This window comes from Watersipora subatra, chromosome 3 (assembly GCF_963576615.1).
Source record: "Watersipora subatra chromosome 3, tzWatSuba1.1, whole genome shotgun sequence".
Classification (NCBI taxonomy): domain Eukaryota; kingdom Metazoa; phylum Bryozoa; class Gymnolaemata; order Cheilostomatida; family Watersiporidae; genus Watersipora; species Watersipora subatra.
In genome coordinates, this window is record NC_088710.1 from 51,471,266 (window position 1) to 51,491,972 (window position 20,707).

At 35.8% G+C, this 20,707-nt stretch overlaps 2 protein-coding genes across 2 annotated transcripts; both read right to left on the reverse strand.

Moving 5' to 3' along the window:
* Window positions 1–1,847: 1,847 nt before the first annotated feature.
* On the reverse strand, window positions 1,848–6,428 carry LOC137391669 (uncharacterized). Its single transcript, XM_068078187.1, has 5 exons — window positions 6,087–6,428; window positions 5,617–5,835; window positions 5,147–5,376; window positions 4,181–4,374; window positions 1,848–2,412 (listed from the first exon to the last, which is right to left on the reverse strand). Exons 1-5 carry the CDS (start codon window positions 6,377–6,379, stop codon window positions 2,281–2,283), a joined length of 1,068 nt encoding a protein of 355 aa, XP_067934288.1. The 5' UTR covers window positions 6,380–6,428; the 3' UTR covers window positions 1,848–2,280.
* A 24-nt stretch (window positions 6,429–6,452) lies between these two features.
* Window positions 6,453–11,045, reverse strand: LOC137390708 (uncharacterized). Its single transcript, XM_068077031.1, has 8 exons — window positions 10,948–11,045; window positions 10,417–10,544; window positions 10,124–10,239; window positions 9,229–9,363; window positions 7,682–7,942; window positions 7,298–7,555; window positions 6,606–6,853; window positions 6,453–6,474 (listed from the first exon to the last, which is right to left on the reverse strand). The coding sequence occupies exons 1-8, from the start codon at window positions 11,043–11,045 to the stop codon at window positions 6,453–6,455; spliced, it is 1,266 nt and encodes a 421-aa protein (XP_067933132.1).
* Between the last annotated feature and the right edge of the window lie 9,662 nt (window positions 11,046–20,707).

Here is a 20,707-nt window from a genome sequence, read left to right on the forward strand (position 1 = left end):
TGGAATTTATCTTAGTACAAGAAGTACCCTCACAATTTGCTGAATAAACAAAAATCTTGAATCTTGCTGAGAGGAGCTTTGGAAATTTCAAACTTACAGTGAACTCTCGCTCTACAATTTTAATTTGTTTCGGTGTTGGCATCGTAAGGCGAAAATGTCGTATAGAGGGTATAGAAACCTATAGTATATATCTAATGCAAACACCCTCTGGTAAAAACATTAGAATTTATATACATACGTAGTGTATATATTAAAAATCAGTAACAAAATAGTATAGTAACCTTAGTAACTATAGTTACCTACATTAACTGTAGTGTATTTAGTATATTCAGCAGTTATGATCTGCAATAAAATGTAACATTGCAATGTATTATGTGCAGTATGTATTGTAGAGAGCTCTTACCTTTGAGACAGACGTATAATTTAAACATGGAACTTAACTTAAATGAATTTAGCTCACTAAATACACACATAAAACTGAGTTTTATGTATTTTACTAAACTTGAATTTTGTCATCATCCAAAGTTTTTTCACCTATTTGTTTCGTTTTCGCTATAACTTATATTTGAATAGCACTGGACTGAGAGAGAGCATCGTATTTCTTTCAGGCAATGTGGGAGGGATCTTGGCGAATAGCATATCGGCATCTTGTTGTTCCTATGTATTCAACTCATCGACTGCCAATTTTGAATTTCAAGAGAATTTTGTTGATATCGTATGGCAAAAAAAATGTTGTACGGCGAGGACAAAAACTGTCATGTTCCTCATTGAAAGGCGAGAAAATCGTATAGCAGGGACGTCGTAACCTAGAAATGCATTGTATCTGGAATGCACTGAATGTCGTAATAATGAGCCACAATTTTAGCTAATAATATTAAAAAAAATTTTACTAAAAACAAAATAGCCAAGTCTCAGGTGAGTACACATAACATAGACTTCTACCTCATTGGTGTGCAAGATTACTCCTGCGGCATGTAATGTTTCCCACACATATAACATGAAGCTACCCAAAAGTATTATAAAAAAAGTACTTCAGGCAGAAACAGCAACTCATTTTTATGTATTTGATCAAAAAATCTCTATTCTATGTTTAAATAAAATTTCGAATGTTCCACAATTGCTATTTGTACACACAATACTGAGAAATTGTACATACCCAAATGTATCTACAAACTAGAGACTAGTAATAACCAGTTCGACCACTCCATGAAACATTGTTTTATTGCGTACGACATAGTCTGTAATATCTCTGGTACACAAGAAAAGCAAACTCACCAATATAAATACCATGATATAGAATATTCTAGTTCACACATAATATATACGTTGTGAAGTACTAGCTACTAGTGGTTTAGCACATGCTCTTCCTGAGAGTCTGTGACTGTTTACATGGTACAATTCTCAAGTGTGAGATCAATGTTTTACAGGAAATTGTAAGATCATAATCTTTTCTATTGTTGTCTCATACGTTTCGAGTCAGTCTGTTTATAGTTTTATGGAAAAGACACACCAAACAAAATTAATTCCTGTGTTTTCAAAGTTGCTTCCACTCTGAATCAGAGAAATGGTCAAACTTGATGCCATTTCGCTTCACTGAATTTGTATGGAGGCATTCACTAATCAAAGCATGATTCTTAGAAAAATCTATATTATGCAACTCTGAATCATGGAAATGGTAAGGTGTGAATTCATCGGCAGCGGGGCAACTCCGAACCCATTTGAAGTATGAGAGCACAGTATTTTAATAAACAAAAATCCTAACTGTGAGATTGTATGAGCAGTTAATATAGATGACTGCTAAAGACTACATGACGCTGATGAGCAGTTAATATAGATGACTGCTAAAGACTACATGACACTACATGATGCTGATGAGCAGTTAATATAGATGACTGCTAAAGACTACATGACACTACATGATGCTGATGAGCAGTTAATATAGATGAATGCTAAAGACTACATGACACTACATGATGCTGATGAGCAGTTAATATAGATGACTGCTAAAGACTACATGACACTACATGATGCTGATGAGCAGTTAATATAGATGACTGCTAAAGACTACATGACACTACATGATGTTGATGAGCAGTTAATATAGATGACTGCTAAAGACTACATGACACTACATGATGCTGATGAGTAGTTAATATAGATGACTGTTAAAGACTACATGACACTACATGATGCTGATGAGCAGTTAATATAGATGACTGCTAAAGACTACATGACACTACATGATGCTGATGAGCAGTTAATATAGATGACTGCTAAAGACTACATGACACTACATGATGTTGATGCATTATTGTTCTCATCAGCAGTTTCCTGTTCTGTCAAAGTAGCATCTGTGTCAACTTCCTCAGGTTTCTTTCCTGCCTCCTTTCTCTTAAAGTTCTCATGTATTATCTGCAAAAAGGAAACTCAAAAGTTAACAAAAATGATTTCCGAGATGACACCATCGAAACGGGTGACCGTCATCAGGTGAAAACATCATATTATACACCAACTTTATGGTAATACTAGCGAAATGCTCGGCATTGTACAGGTAATAAAAAATGTTTTTGCTCAGAAAATTTATTTTTAATCAACTTATTTAATTACCATTCTAACTTTTAAATGAAAGTGTTGGTTTATTTTTGTGTGTGCGGCCAATACATAATTAATATATTTGAAAGCTCGAGACATAGCTAAAACAGATTATTGAAAAACATCTTGTTTCTTATGCTAGACATTTGTTCAAGATTTAAAACAGCTTATAAATAGTGGCAGGTAATATAGTTGCCACTGACTAAGTTTCTTTACCCAATGAACCTTAGGTAGTTTAAATCTTTACTATAATAAGAGCCATATCAGTCTTTCTGAAGCCAGTGTTAGAAAAAAGATTGCGTCATTATCTTTCACGCAATCATGATCTTCAAGCATGCTAGATGAAGCGCGAAGTGTGCTATTTTAATCAATCGGCATTAAAGATTGGTAGTATGTGCACAACTATTTCATATAACTGCAAGTATGTCGTTTAGTGCAGTGGATAGCATGCCTGTCTGCAGAATTGGAGTTTCCGAGTTCAAATCCAGTGCGAAGCAGTTTTTTCGTTGCTAGATGTTAATTGCTATAACTGGACGGGTGGCAAACGACAAACAAACACTGAGATCTACATACAAGGTACCTATACCGATATCTGTACATATAAGGTAAAATTTTTATTTCCTTATCCACACTTATAATAAAACATTTATATGGTCGAAAATATTGAAATGACTAGCTGTGCCACCCGGCGTTGCCTGTGTAATAGAAGAGTCTTTGGACAGAAAATTGATTTGTATTTAACATATAACAACATTTGCCATTATAACTTTCAAAGTACATATCATGAGAGAAGTGTGTCGTGTAGTTGAAATAAATTAAGAGAAAAATAAAAACAACTGTAAAGGTTTTAAAACTTTATCAAACAACTGTACCTTTCAAGCTAGTAGCCTGGCATATTGCCAATGGAAAACTCCACTAAGCTAGTTAATAAGGTTAGGCTTCCAATGACAGTAAGCCATGACTTTGAGTCTGTATTGTTGTCTAGCTCAGCTGTTCTAATAATAGCTATAGCCGGATTTCCATCAGACGGAGTTCCAACAGACGGACTTTGAGAAGTATATAGATTGTGCTCACTTACTTTTGTATAGATGTTGCCATTGTTAAACAATTTCACATAAAAAAACTCTTCGATCTCTTTTATGTGCGTGTTATATCAGGGCAGTAAACAGGGCATGTACTTGTTACGCAGGGATTATAGGAATATTATATATCTTCTATATATACTTCCGTTATGCCATATTCTATATATACACGTTATTCTGTTACGCGTATCTATAGAATGCTTATCGCTAAAGATGACAGTGTAGCTGATAGAGGCTATGTAACCACTAAAGTAATGCTCACTGAGAGGTATGCCAGTGGCTGTTTATGAGAGATTGTTTTGATCCTCTGATGGAAAAACTTATGATTGCTTAACCGCTTGCACTCTTTTAACCAACGATATTACTCTTGAAACAGACAATGCTACAGCTGATTACTCAATATCACTCACTCTGTCAGGCTAGTAAAACAAACTAGTAGTAAATATTATAGTGTTCAAGATATTGAGTGAAAGTGATATTGAATGGCATTTTTAGTGGGCACGTACCTGAAGCTGTTGTTTGACTTGTTGGACTTTCTCAGGCGAATACTTTTCAGATTTCTTGAGGACATCGACTATGCCATGAATACGCTTATATGTGGGACCACCAGGCTTGAGGTCACAATGGTTTGGGTCTGTGAGGAAGTAGTTGTAAGCTTTTACCAGAGCTTGTAGGATCCGTTGCTCAATACGCTTGATCACTGTCAATATAAAATATGGTGATGCTAGGTGAATGCCCATCGTTGGACGGGTAACAAAAATAGTTTTTGAGTAACTTATGAATTCGTATAAATTCATGAATATGAATTATATAAATTTGAGTAACTTAAGCTAGTCTAAATCTTTACTATAATAAGAGCCATATTCGTCCTTCCATCTGGGTGTTAAGTAAAAAAGTTGGTTCCCATGGGAATTGAACCAATACATTCAGCGGATGTACAGATGTGAAGCTGAGCGCACTTCCAAGACATCACACAGCCAGATTGCAATCGCTTGGAATAATTGTACTTATAATCATTACGTGTCATGATCTCACACGCAATCATGATCTAAAAGTGTGCTAGATCGTCAAGCGCGCTACAATTATTCCATGGTATGGCGAGGTCCGCGTGGTGTAGTGGTTAGTGCACCTGTCTGCAGCACAGGTGTTTGCGAGTTCAATTCCAGTGCAAAGTGGCTTTTTCGTTCCTATAACTTTATCGCTATAACTGGACATATGGATGACAGACCAACAAACACTTAGATTTTGTATACATAGAAGATAGGAGATTAGAAGGACCGTATTATGATACAGACAGTAATAATGGTATAAAATTATCACTAGCTGCGATCATAAATCTGAAGAAAAAAGGAAACCATTGAAGGGATTAGAGAGAATGATAGAAAGCAACAAATAGAATAGGAGACAGATGTTATTATCATGGCAATAGTCTATTTCAAGCAGTTAATATACAGCCCAGTAGGCTAACATACTGTCAGTCTTTTCTGGGCCCTTTACTTTCTTCAATGCTTTAACCTGCTGCTCCAGAGCTTCAGCTGTCAATCCAATGTTTTTGACTAGAAGAAGTTTGCTAGCGCTGTTTAGCACCGTGAATGCTCGGGTCGCTAATTCTAATGACTTGAAAGCCTCTTCGTAATGTGTTCCAGCTTTATGGAGTCGTTCTTCTCTTTTCATTTTAGTACTGCTGTAGTCATCTCTCGCGCTAATAACCAAGAACATCATTTCATCTTTTAAAGTTTTCAGATTTCTATGTCAACAATTTAACCATGTAATAAAATATAACTAGAACGATTTAAAAGTATGACTCTCTACTTAGACTGACACAACTTCAACCTTGAACTTGTCAGATGTAGATATAACCATTCCCAATAAACTGACAAATTTACCGTCAGAAAAACTCTTTCCTAGATAGATTAAATAATCTTTGTTAGAAAATACATACAAGTTGTTTGCTAAGCAAATGTAGACCATCGCGATTCCCTGGTAAGCTTTGGCTCCCTCAGTGCTGGTGTCCATTCTTCGCCTCTCATACTCAGTCACCACCTCTTCAAATCGCTTTAGCGATCTCTCATACAGCTTTTCAGCTTTGTCTTTTGATGACACTCTCTTATAGTACTCATTGGCTTCCAGCTTCAAGTAAGTAGCTGTTTCTAGAACAGCCCTGAAAAGAACGGACCACAATCAAAGTTGTGCTATGCTCAAGTCATTCTTGACAAAATAGTATGCTTTCACCAGATGAGACTTCATGAACATTATTTGTAAGCTGTTCTGTTAAAAATATGAACAAATCATATGCATTAAAAATGAAACATTTATAGAATTAGAACTGTAGTGTTAAAAGGCGCTCAAGTGTTTATTTTTTATGAATAGTTATCGAAGCTTTAATCCATTACACGGTGTAGTGTGACTTACATTGGTTTCAGAATAGGTGCATGCCAGGCATATTCTTCCGCTCTCTCACAAATACTGCGAGCCTCACGAATTCTTTTGATGTCCTCTATTCCTAGCCATTTGGCTTCAGCCTGGACCATCAATAACTGAACAGCAAAGTATTTGCATGGATCATTTAGGCTCCGTGGAAAACTTTCAAACTCTTTTAAGCTGTTTTCCAAAAGTAGATTTCTTTTCTCACACACTTCTCCTTCCGATATGTCCATATACTCTGGGGCTTTTGTATAAAGCGTGCTTTGAATATAAGACGTCATGGCACGATTAAAGGGCAAAAGGTAGCCATCAGAATCAGGAATAGTTTCCGGGAAGCCTGCAACAACTACTTCGTCAAGTTTCGTCCAATCTTTCTCTAGCATAACAATTAGCGTTTCCAGTGTGTGCATAAGAGCTTGGTATGTTGCGTCACAATTCTTCTCAGCGCAAATTTGTTTGAGACCTTTTAAACTTTCTGAAAGTTTGCCGTCAAAGCTGTCGTAGTACTGGTGGAGAGAAAGAAATATGTAAAATATTTCTTCCAAGCTTCGAAAGTAGTACAGAGATTCCTCTTCGTGCAGATGAGTTGCCAACAGAAGTTCTGGTACGTTCATGTCAACCATGTGCTTAAAAGCTACTTTGATATTGACTTTCTGTCGTAAGAAATCTTGACAGGCCTTCTGTGGGTTCTGCAGACAATCTTTACCAATATTTATCAAGACGGACACTTGGTGAGTTATGAATTTTTTCCTTACCTATTAAAATATCATGCAATATGAAAGGGTATTACCAGAATGCTCATAGCAAATCGGTATACTTGATATTGCCATTCAGATAAAGAGGTTAGACTTTGGCCATTACACTATTTACCACCTTGGAGCTCTCATAGTTTAAATCTTGCTGAGGATACTCATGAAAAGTTTGTTTGACCAATCAATTGGCAGAACAACCAAATAATTGTCCTAAATATTTTGCTTATTTCATGCATTGCTCTAGAGGATGAGCGTAGTGATCTACTAAAAACTTGCATTGAGGACTACATATATCGTAACTTTCGCTTTAACCTTTAAATGTGTCCCCTGAGTATTTTTGGCATCATTACTGTTTTTGTCATCTACATAGATTGGTTAAAACCATCACTTATCAAAAAAACTAATATAGCGTATTGATATACTGGATACCTCATTATAATCGCTTACCATTGGGAGTACCAACTGTAGCTCTTTGTACCACTCAGAGTGCATACTATTCAAGTCATGAATGATGATACGTGAAAAGAGGCGCCGCAAAAACTCTTTCACCAGCGGATGATATGCCTTGACTAGTGTTGCCCTTCGAGCCTTTGATATCCACTCCTTTTCATTTGCTACCGACTTGAATGACAACCAGAATCTGGTACGGAACGCGGCTGTAATATCTTTTCGAAAATGAGTTCGTGACCCTTTTTCACCAAGCAACTGTAACAGCAAAAAACTACTTTTTGTGTTTTGTTATTCACCTTTCATTATTTATTAATTAAATACTCTTTATTCATTAAAAATATTAGACTTTAAAACATTAGAGAAATTAAAATCATAGCCCACCCTATGGAGAACTTCGACTTCAACATCGCTGTCAAAAAGACTGCATGCTAGCAGCACCTTTTGTTGCTGTTCCCCAAGGCGGTTGAGAGCCTTTTGGAAAAGCTCATCTGTTTTACTGTGAGCTCGAATGCTAGCTATGTCTTGTAAATCATTGCTGATGTCAACACCCGCTGACAGCATCTCACTGACCACATAAAGAGTAAATGGGTGTCCACCACATTCCTTTAAAAATATCTCTTCCTGTTTTTCATCGAGTAGTACCTAAATAGAAAAGACACCAAATTGTTTGAGGTCTTATTTTCTAGTATAACTAGTCAGCTGTTCATTGAGACGCATTGGTTAAGCAAGACATTTCTTCAGAATAAAACTGGAAGGAGTTGTCTGCTCATTCGTTACTAGCAATACAGTATTGCTAAAATGGTAGCAGATCAGCAAATCTGTGTTGTTTGTGACAATCAGAGCAATACATGTTGCTATCACTCCGTGATTCGTTATTTAAATGTTTCCATATATCAATATTGTAGCATCACATGTAAAACCTTGACAATAACATCTCAAAATAATAAATAATAAGTTCTCTATGAAATTTTAAATGCGCCTTCAAGTCAGAATTTTGTAACAAAATAATTAAACAGGGACTACTTACATAACAGTGTATTTACTGAAAAATTTGCCATTATATATCATTTAACACAACCCTTGTGATTGGTGGGAAATCTCAAATGGCTAACACATGCTTTCAACAGCTTTCATTCGAAACCTGTGATCTAAAATATGGCTTCCTTATTTGATCATGCAATATAATGTATGAATAGATATGTTAAACTGGTAAATCTCTGTGTTCTCTATAAGTTCCTTAGTAATAGTGCACACTATTATGTTTGTAGTAAAAATGTGTATCATTTTACATTGTTGTTCTAACATTTCTCTATGTATCAGCTGCAAGTAAAAGAAACATAGCAGAACCAAATGTTTCACCCAAGTTAAGTATTCTGCAGTTCTCTTCTGTTTGCTTTTATAAAGCACAAAGTTTACTATTCGTTAGTCAGCCTGTTTTGCTTATGCCATTAAAACTATCTGGAACCTTTGCATTGGGTTCCTTTTCAAAGTTAGCCACAGTGCAACAGTCTAAGCTTTTTTTGTAATTAACCTGTGGTGCACTGTTAAGTAGAGGACAATTTCTCCATTTTAATGAAGTCAAGCCGCAGACATACCATAATGGTGGTGCAAGGGTGCGAATTGATTTGAGTAGCCTCGTGTCTACTTCTGCATGAGTAAGAAAACAATTTCCTAATACCATGATTATTAGGCACTTTAGCCAGTAGGAGGTTTAATCACAGTTGGAAATCAATGTTTTGTCCTTTTCTAAAAAGTGCCGATCCCAACAAACATCTTGTGGCAGTAAAGCAATAGTTTCAGCATTGCACTACCCTTTGATATTCTGAACAACTCAATAGCAAGCTTACTAGAACCAACTCGATATCACATTAAAACCACCATATCGTATACAATTTTCTTACAAAAGAAACTTTAGTTTTTCACTTTACCTTTTTGTCTTGATGTAGAAGTTTTTTAGAAATGTTCTCATCTAAACTACTTAACTGAAGACTCTTCGTAGTCTTTTTTTCATCTTCACCTCTGACTGGTTTCAACTCAACTTGACTTGTTACCACCACCTTTACCTAGCATAACATATGACTACTCTCTTCATAATGTCCCATAAATGATAAAAGATCATAATTGTTAGAACTGTCTGGAAAATATTTTACTAACCATTCAAACATCTTCAGGTTTAATCTAACTTACGGAATGTCTTCAAACTTTTCATATCAAATGTGACTGAACTGATGAGCTGGTATGTTGAATGTTTGTTTATTAGAAGGAAAATTTGAAAAAGGTTTTTGTTGTATTTTTACATTATCAGAAAATGGTGTAAAGCACAGGAACAAAAAGGTGCCATCACAAGTTTAAACGAACAGAAACAAAATAAGATAACTAAGAGCAGAAAAGTACTGTACTAAATGTCAAAGGACAGAGTCACTCTGCTAACAATTAACTTCATTAAATATAGTGCCGCTATGCTAGAGTGCAAATACTAGATACAGCAGTACATAGAGATGATATTGATGATGTCCTACATAATCATATGAATGATGAGAGGACAATTTTGTCTCATGATTTGCTGTGAAGTAATATACGTAACATGGTCTGATCTGGTGATATCTATATGCATAGAAAAGGATACGATTATAATGAAACACGGGAATATTATAATATAACAAAGTATGATAGTCCTAGAATAAGATCAGGTGTGATACAGTGCGTTCTGATATCAAAGGCTTTAACTGCAAACCACATTTGGGTGATTCTTGCACAGACTTATTAAACACTTATATGTGAGCACAGGACACACTTCTGTAATATATCAAGCTTAAACTGTACCTTGAGTGAATACTCCTTTTTGGTCTTCAGCAAAAAATCGAGAAAATTTTGTACTTCCTCCGACTCACCGTTATCCATCAAAGATGAGAGGTCATCAAAGATCAGGATGAATGATTCTATAATGATAGTGGGACACTATAGTGATTGCAGGAGAATCAATTATAGGGTTGTGAGAACTTTAAACGAATGTAAATGTGTAAAAGAGCAATATCTTATTTTAAAAATTCAAAATAATGCATTCCTCTATAGAATGTGTTTGTGTAGTTGATTCTCTATTCACGTTGTTTACTTACGGTGTTTATAAATTTTAAAGTAATCTCGCAGTAATCCCATCATGTGATCCTTGGATTTAGAAGCAAACAGATCTATCGCAGCATTCTGTAGCAACTTAACAAGCACATCAGAGAGAGTTGTTACCCCGCTGAAGAAAAGACAACTCTTCAATAGCCTCACTCATTGGCTTGTACGTACATTATGCTATTGACTGAAGGAAAAAGACCAAAATGTAATTTTGAATAACTTGATCGAATGACAGTTGATCAACAAATCTTGTATGGTAATAAGGACTTCTAGTTAGATTGATGTAATAGCGTATGAATAGTATGCAGTGAATAATAATCACAACAGTTACCTATTAACAGCCATGTAATAACCATAAATACCATAGTTATCATACAAAAGATTGGAAAATATGTATCACAGCATGTTTATGCCTTATAGACTAGCATTGTCAAAGGTCAGACTGCTTGTCCACTTATTATATCTATATATAGGTATTTCTAATACTCAGAATAAAGTCTCTAATATCACAGGCAGCCTCTTACCTGGCATCCGTAAAAAGAACTTTGCTTGTATTTCGTTTATCTGTCATCATCTTCAAAGCAACATGTTTTACTAGGTAGCTCTTTCCTATGCCAGTCATCCCATAGACTCCTACCACTGTACACATACATACAGGTGATTAAATACCTAATAATAGTCTCTATCAGGTAAATATAAGGTTGAAAGATAACCCGTTAGATTTGATTAATTTATTTGGCCAAATTGTAACTTATCTTACCCAAATGCACTTAGGATGTACTTCAATTCAGCTTTTACTAACTTCTGCCAAGTTTGTTAGATAGTATTTAAACAACAATCCTTCATTAAAAAAGCTACAAACATTATTAGCGCCAAATAAGCCTCGAGTATCTTTTTTTGCATCTATTTTAACCTTTTCTTTTATGAATCATATTGTTTTGTTTTTTATTCTACCAATTTTCAACATTTTCTCTAATCAAGCAAAGCATTCAAAACTTTGCAATCAGATGTTTTCATGCTGATTGCTTTGACTATTCAAAATAATTGAGTTGAAACCGTATTAGGATCCTTTACTACATATTTCATTTTGAACTGCTATAGACACACAGAAGTCGGTTTAATGATTTCTATAGCCGCTGCTTTGATAATTCCATATCAAAACTTTTGCTAAAAAATTGAATGTTTACTTTCATATGTTCTTTTTATTTGTTACCCAATCAGACTGAAGATTTTTCCTTATTTGGCTGCCATTGAAGTGGAACACAACTCCTGTGGAATGGATGGCCCTCAAAAGGGCCGAGGGATGTTACAGAATATCATGAGGTGTTATTTATACCAGAAAGCATGGAGGAAGTGACCGCCATATTGTTGTTGCACGACGGTAAAGAGGCAGCAGTCTTACAAAGACTGTTTATTATACATGTATTCTGCTAATACGCTGGCAGTCCCACCATGAGAGATCAAGTGTAATAGCTACGTGCACAACTCTTCCACAAGGCAGCCTGGTGGCCAGTGCAGTTGGTAGTGTGCCTGGCTGCTAAACTGAATATCCGAGTTTGATTCCTGTGCAATGCATTTTTGTTTCCTAACATTGAAGCTTAGCTTTGAACAGACGGGCAAACATAGCTATTATTATAATGAAGATTACAAGTAAGACTTTATGTTTAAATGTGTTAAGTCCAAGGTATCTGAAGTTTGTATTGATTTTGTAATTGTTATGAGTCTTGGTAAAGTAAATTTTCTTAAAAACTTGATTATTTTCTGAATGTTTAAATCGTGCACCATTAAGATTGCAAGAATTTGAATTAGCCAGAGACAACGGAGATGGAACTAATCCCTTCAACAAAATATTTGATTAGGCAGATTTTCAATGCCCAGCGGACATGCTTGCCCCGCATATTTGCATCATATTCTCACATACTAGCCTTGTGTATTTGTTGGTTAAAGTTGTATTCCGAAAACTGTAGATACTGAGTACTAACACTGGAAGAGCCTTGTGTATCGGCTCTCCCTCCAACCTAGACCGGTGTGCCTGTAGCACGAAAAACTTTGCACACAGAACCACAAAATAAAATTATAGGTTTGATTAAGTGTTATTTAATGTTGTATTTATATTTAAAGGACTCACTATTGTGAATATCATTTTTACTTGTTTCTTGACATTGTAACTATTATAGACCGATCTGTGTAACCGCCTTGACTCATGCCATCTCTTAATGTTTATGGACAATACAAAATATTAAACTCTCGACAGGACATTATGCTCACTTGTTGGATAATACATTGATAAAATTGTTAACATCCCTGAATACAACGCTTTCCTTTCACCATAATTGAAGTTCATCGAGAGAATGCTATTCACATGAACGGGGTAACTTACAAAATGTCTTTGTATCTTTATCAAAGTTCAGGATGTCTAAGAGTTCTTCAATCTTATTATCTCTGCCATAAAGCTCACTGCCTTGGGGTAGACCTAAACTTCTGTAGAGCTCATTGAACTGCTCCTTGTCTTGCAATTGGCTCGTCCACTATAACAAGACTAAGCTATTTATGTACAAAGCACAACATGACAGCCATATCAACATAGTATTCTAAAGACATTTCTGTTAACTGCAAGCAAAATTACAATAAACTGATTCATAGTTTGTCAAATTGTGCATCAAATATTATTCCTGACCAAAAGGAACATAAAGTACATTTCAGTTTACAGTATTTACTGACACTATATCATACCATAACTTATTTACCTGTTGAAAGGTTTTGTCAACTTTTCACATTTTAGAATGAAAAGGAGAAGTTGTTTAGAAAGTGTATCAGCAAAGACTGTATCAGCAAACTCGCAGAAGTCAAACAGTAGTATCAGTCTAGGTAACTGATAGACAGTAAAGAGTATTACAGCATATAACGATAAGGTCTACTAGAGGAGATATTGTGGGTTACCTCAAAATTCATTGCTCTGTTGTAATTTTAAGCTGCCTGGAGTAATCTACAACAAAATAGACACAATGATACTTGGTTCACCAAAGCTGTTAACAGTATTATGTCTTTACTCCACGTCACTAACCTGCAGGTACTTTCCTGTCACTAAGCCGTAGGTACTTCTGTCTTATTAAGCTGCAGCTACTCTCCTAACACTTAGCTGTTTATATTCCTCTGTTACTAACATACCGGCAAGCCACTGCTGTCACACGATCTGTAATATTGTACTTTCCTGTAGACAAACAACGCTATCTGATGCCACGCGTATACAAATGCTCTAGTCAGAAATCAATGAAGTACTCTCCCATAAAACTATTGACATTTGATCAAACCTTTAGTGACAAAACAATGCAAGTTATGGTCAGCAGCATAAAGAAAAGACTAAACAATAGCAAGTGCTGCTGATGTGTGTAGAGCCGGCATGCAGTTTCGTTGTGTGTTTTAACAACCATTAACCTTGACCTGCCATCAAGAACAGCAAAGGCAGCTAACGATAAACAAAATCTTGCATTATATCATGCAATAGCAATTTTGTTATAAAACTTGAAAGGATCGCAGTGATTAAATTAATGGTTGTATGCAAACTATTTCTGTCAAAGAAGTTATGACATTTCAAACTATTAACTTAGATGCTAAACTGCCTAATATCCTTGCTCTCATCGACTTATTACTTCTCCCATCTACTATATCGATACATTGGCTGTTGCTATACAATCAACCAAAAGGAAATAAGCAAAAGGTGACCAAATAATAATTCCTAACAAGTCTGGCATTTGGCCAAATTGCAACTAGCTTTACTCAAATGTACTCAAAGATGTATCACCACTCTTTTAGGAATTATAGAGTAGTGTCAAAGGTGAGACTGCTTGTCCCCTTATCTATCTATCTTCTATCTACATATATAAATCTCAGTGTTTGTTTATCTGTCGTCTGTTGTTCGTGTGTCCAGCTATAGCGGATCCGCTACACACAGTATTTGAACTCCAAAATAGCCATTCTACAGACAGGCATTCTACCCACTACACCGAGTGACTACCTTGCTTTACCATGGAATAATTGTGCACATGCTTATTACATCTGCCAATGCTTAATGGCCAGCGGGCTTGAACTAATGTACTAAAAGAAAAATTTACTTGAAAAAAAATACGTGACCAGACTTTCCCAAAATGCTATAAATATAAGTAGCATAAAGCATAATTTTAAAAGTTGAAATAGTAAATGCTGTATATGTTCTTTAAAAATAAAGTTTTTGTGCAAAAACCTTTTTATTGCCTGAGCAATGCCGAGCATTCAGCCGGTATAAAATAATTTATATATATATATTTCTCAAAGTTTGTCTTTTGTCTGGGTTTGTTTTCTGTCGTCCCAGTGTCCAGTTATAGCTATTAAAATCTAGCAATAAAAACTCCAAACGGAAGTTGAATGGAACTCACCACGAGTGTAATTGTGAGTATGTTTGCAGACACACGCACTTAACCACAAGGCTAAGCCGTTCTTACCATTGCAGCTATATTATCGATGGTCTACTCATGGTGATTGCAGGTTACAAGATAAATGGGTATGTACTTTTTATAATTGATTAATGTTACCTTTTTCATTTGTTGTTCTTTTCAAAATTCTTTAACAACCATTTCAAAGTCCAGTACTTATTTTTTAATCGTAATGTTCAAATGTGCCGTTTCAATTTCCAATGATGCGTTACAGTGCAACTGTAACGGTACAGTTTCAGTCTTCAATTTCCGGTTATTGCAAAGGACAATCGCTAAAAATGGTAAAACTACAATTTTTTCGCATGAACATTCTCGAGTAGGAATTGCCTCTATATTCTCTTTTGGTTCAGTCACTCAAAGTACCCTCATAAACTTTACTGATGTGTTTAATTTCGATATTTCATTATTATGTTTGCTGCAGTATCGAAAAGTACCATTATCACCGCATTAAAATATTTGTTTTGATGGATCGCTTCTGCCGCAACAGTAATCTTTTTGATACACACTCTTCTATGTATTCTTTATTACTATTAATTCAACATATTCGTAATTTTTATTTTGTGTTATCAGTTGGTTGTAATAAAACAGACATCACTTGCTACATGTGTTTTACATTTAAACACCCTTACAGTTGCTTTAGTTTTTCTCTTAACTTATTTGCACTGCACAAAACACCATTCTCATGGTACAAAGTTTAAAAGTTAAGATGATAAACATTTAATATAATAAATAAAAATAAATTTTCTGTGAAAAGACTTTTTTATTACTTGGACAACACCGAGCATTCATCTAGTCTATACTATATATATATTTTTCAAAGTCCGTCTGTGGATCTGTTAGTTTTCCGGCTATAGCTATTATTAGAACACCTGAGCTGGACAACAATGCAGACTCAAAGTCTTGGCTTACCGTCATTGGAAGCCTAACCTTATTAACTAGCTTTGGGGAATTTTTCATTGGCAGTATGCCAGGCTGCTAGCTTAAAAAGTACAGTTGTTTGACAAAGTTTTAAAACCTTTACAGTTGTTTTTATTTTTCTCATGATATGTAGTTTGAAAGTTAGAATGGCAAATGTTGTTATATATTAAATACAAATCAATTTTCTGTCCAAATACTCTTCTATTACACGGGCAACGCCGGGTGCTACAGCTAATATATATATATATATATATATATATATACATACATAAAGAGTGTCTGTCATCGTTTATCCTTCCAGTTATTGCGATAAAGTTTTTTTGGAAAAAACTGCTTCTTGGAGAATTTTAACTCACAATGATTGCAATCACTAGTTTGCAAACACACACACACACGCACACACACTGATCACAAGGCTAAGATGTTCTTGTCAATATCAGCACTTTGATCTACGCTATCCTTATGCCGATTGCAGATTATTAGCTAAACGGGTATCTACTTTTCATTATGAATTAATATTACCTTTCACATTTTTTTAATGTTTTAAACGCCATTCCAAAATCCATTATTAATTTTTTTAATTTGTAATTTTCAAATGTGGAGTATGCAAGTTTAAATATAGAAACTGTAGATCATTTCACCCTCTTCAAAGGTGCCCTTCATATATATAAGAAACCGTGTAGAAAATGTAACAAATTCAACCATTTCAAGGCTGTTTGTAGATCGAAAAGAGGATGAGTTGTGCATCAAGATTATCAGCAGTCATTCTTCAGGACCGCTGATAATCCTAAAGAAAGTGACTTGACTGAGTCACTTATGTGCATACCAGTTGTAAGGAAAGGTGAGAAGCTGGTAACCAAGATACTCACAGACACCGCCTACAGCAAACATACCATCGAGTATTAGCTTGAGACAGGTGCCTCTTGCAACATATTCTGTGAGAAAGACTATAACTCACTTGGAAAACCTCTGCTGAACACCAAAAGACTTTCTATACTGCAGCTGTATGATGAATCCAGAACAAAACATATTGGAAAGTGTGATGTCATAATAGGAATCAGACATTCAAGATTCTAGGTGGTAAAGACAAGCAACTTGGATCTGCTATTGCTATACACATGCTTAGAACTAGGACTGCTATCCATCGAACACAAGTGGGTCAATGTTGTCAACTCTGAGGACGCATCTGAAATCAATGAGATCCTTAACCAGCACGTTGATGTTTCTGAGGGAGTTGGGTGTCTGCCGGGTGAGTATCACATCAAAGTCAATCTAGATATCACCTCAACACAATTTCATAACATGAAAGTAGCGCTATCCATGCGTGATGATATAAAACAAAAGCTTCACAGCAAGGAACGCATATGAGCCCAAAGATGTGCAATAAGATAATTGCTAAAGTAGATAATCCCACTTCTTGGATCAGCAACACACGGGTGAAGAGGAAGCACAACGAAAAACTCAGAGTTTGAATCGACCCAGAAAAACTTGACAAGGCTATACTAAGATTTCACTTTCAAATACCTACTCTGGAGGATGTGCTGCCTGAGCTTAGTGAAGCTAAGGCTTTCTCGTTATGTGATGCCAAGGATGGGTTTTACAGGTGATGCTAGACAAAGAATTGAGTAATTTGACCACCTTCTGGACCCCATTCAACAAGTGCAAATGGTTAAAGAGGGCTATTTGAATTATCATCCAACCGTGAAAATTTCTAGAGATGACTAACATGCTCTGTCAGGACTAGGAGTCAAGATAGTTGCTGATGACATTCTCATTTATGGGAAAGGAGACACCCTAGAAGCAGCTACACACAATCATAATGACAATCTGAAAAACCTACTGTCACTGGCACAGAAAATCAACCTTGAACTCAACAGATAAATGTGCAAATTTCAGCTAAAAAAGCTAACCTACATTGGCCACATAATAACTAAATGGGTCATCAAGAAAGATCCAAAAAACTAATGCTGTTCAAAACATGAAACCCCAAGCAGACAGTGATGGTATTTGCAAATTTCTCAGCACATCAATTATCTCTCTAAATTTATTTTCAAATGCTCGGCTGAAACCAAGCCTTTAAGAAGACTTTTCGGTACCACAAGTTTGCTTGCTCAGAGGACCAGGAGAATGCTTTCCAGAACCTTAAAAGATTAGCAACCACCAAAAACACTCTTCAATATCTTAAAGTCAATGAACCAGTAGTAGTCCAAACTGATGCTGGCTCAAAAGGTCTTAGAAGGGCTTTGCAGCAGAGTGGCGAGCTAGTGGCATTTGCTTCTAAAAGCCTCTGTGAAGGTGAGAGAAACTATACACCTATTTAATTTGAACTACTGGCTATAGTTTTTGCAATAAAATGGTTAGATCAATGCGTGTTTGAGAATCCTAATGTGACAATACACACTGATCATGAGCCACCGATTCCTATCTTTCTGAAGTCACTGCTAAAGGTCCCTAAACAACTTCAAGCTATGCTGATGGCACTACAAAGATATCCTACGAAAATAGAATACAGACCAGGTATTCAACTAGTCACCACCGATATGCTATCAAACGCACAAATTGACAAAGCCAACAGGTCTGAAATCCTCGCTGATCAGAAATTTCAGATTGAAACCTTTTTGTGTGACTTAGATTATGCCAAACTTCTACACGACCTCCCAGTAACAGAACGCTTATGGTGAGATCAAACTAGCCACACTTTTGGATGAAAAGTTTCAGTCGTTGAAAACACTCGTACTAACATTATGGAACATCAACTCCAAAGAACTCTCAGAGAATACCATGCCATACTTCCACCTATGTGACCAATTAGCAGTGCTGGATGGTGTAATTTACGAAGGTGAACAGATGGTGGTGATCCCAGCAGCATATAGACCAGCCATTCTGAATAAGTTACACACTAGCCACCAAGGTGTTGCTGCCACACCAATCAGAGCTCAGTCTTGTGTGTATTGGCCATGAATGACTGAAGAACTAAAAGACATAATGAACAATGTGTAACGTGTGCACTCCGATGTCCTTGGTCAGTTGAACGAAATTCTACAGAATCATGGCATTCCCAATAAGCTCTGGACCAGAGTGGAGATGGACATACTCACCTTCAGGAACAAAAACTATCTCGTGTTAGCTGATTACTTCACTGACTTCTGAGAACGTGAATAAACTCAAAGATACCTTGGCTGGATCTGTCATAAAATGTTATAGAAGACATTTATAAAATACTAATAATGGACCATGATGCACGTCACCCGAGTTAACCAAGTTCAGCAAAATTTAGAGTTTTACACACAGCAGCAGCTTCCCAGGCCACCAACAGTTCAACAAAAAAGTTGAAGCCGCTGTGTAAATACTAAAACAAATCCTGAAGAGTCAGATTACCTATTTCTGGCTATTTTTAAGTATAGAAATACCCCAACTGCAGGTATGACTACCAGCCCCGCGAAATGTTTGGCTGAGCCGCAAGGTCAATACTCCCTACTGGATCTAAAAAAGAAGCCTTTTTAGCTGACATTTGTAGAGAGAGAGAGAGAGAGCAGTGAAGAAAATGGTGACGCAGAGAGACTGCAACAGAAGAGCAGCGGACTTGATGCCACTGACAATTGGTTCACCGGTGTTGATCGAAAGCATCCAAGATACAAGAACAAAATGGACCAATGACAATGGTTTTTCAGGCAAAGATATTATAAATACATTTATAAAGGAGTGCACATACGCATAAGTTATTCAAGCAATGATATTATGATTACAAGAATAAAAGCTTATTTTTCTGATTATATGATATTAAAATAACCTATATTACTTGCTCACTCCAATTATAAATATGATCATAAAATAAAAACCTATATTGAATGGCAATATTAACAATTCAGATGCCAACAGAATCCAGCCCTCAGACTACTGGAGATATGCGCAATATTCAACGACCAAAGCAATTTGTACCTCAAGGAAAAAAAGTCATCATATATCCATTTACAAGCAGATTAGAAATTTCTTATGGAAGCAATAGTCCATGTAAAAAAAGGCATCACTTGATCTGTCAGACACCAGCCAGAGGAGACTGGAGACAATTATTTGTGCCAGCCACGACCAGATGATGACAACAACAAGAATCTATAATCCCCGATCTAGTACACATCCCTTGACGTATACAAACGCCAACCTCCTTGGGCAAAAACACCATATCCTACTCGACCTGCACTCAACAGATGATGTACCCGAAGACTGCATTCACTCATATATCAAGCCCCCTACTACATCTAGACACAAGCATAAATACCCAAACATTTGCGCACAGGCTAAAAGACATCTATAAAAGAGAAGAGTTACCATTGCTAATTCTCTTTGGCATATACTACCTTGTAGACATATGAGACTAGCTTAAGAGCATAGCAGATGTTTTAGTGTAAAGGTATATTTGTTACTTAGCTTATACTACTATTATTATACCCACTTAATATAGAAATATATTAATATAGAAATATATTAATATAGAAATATACTTAATATAGAAATATACTTAATATAGAAATATACTTAATATAGAAATATATTAATATAAAAATATATTAATATAGAAATATACTTAATATAGAAATTTGTTACTTGTGTAATGAGGTGTTGGTTTTAAAAATAAACTACATTTTTGATAATGAACACTATCTTGATATTGGCATTGCTAAGGTTGCATTGAGATCTAGACTGAACTTCACAGTTTGATCTAGCAACACATAGCCATCTCAGTAGAATTATACACCACAGAGATAATCAACTACTCGTTCATAACATAGACAAGAGGTGCAGGAATAATAAATCATTTGTGTTGTGTAAGAGTCATCGGGTAAGGGAATTCCTTGCAGTAATCACACAACACCTATCTTCCTCAATCAAGAATAATACA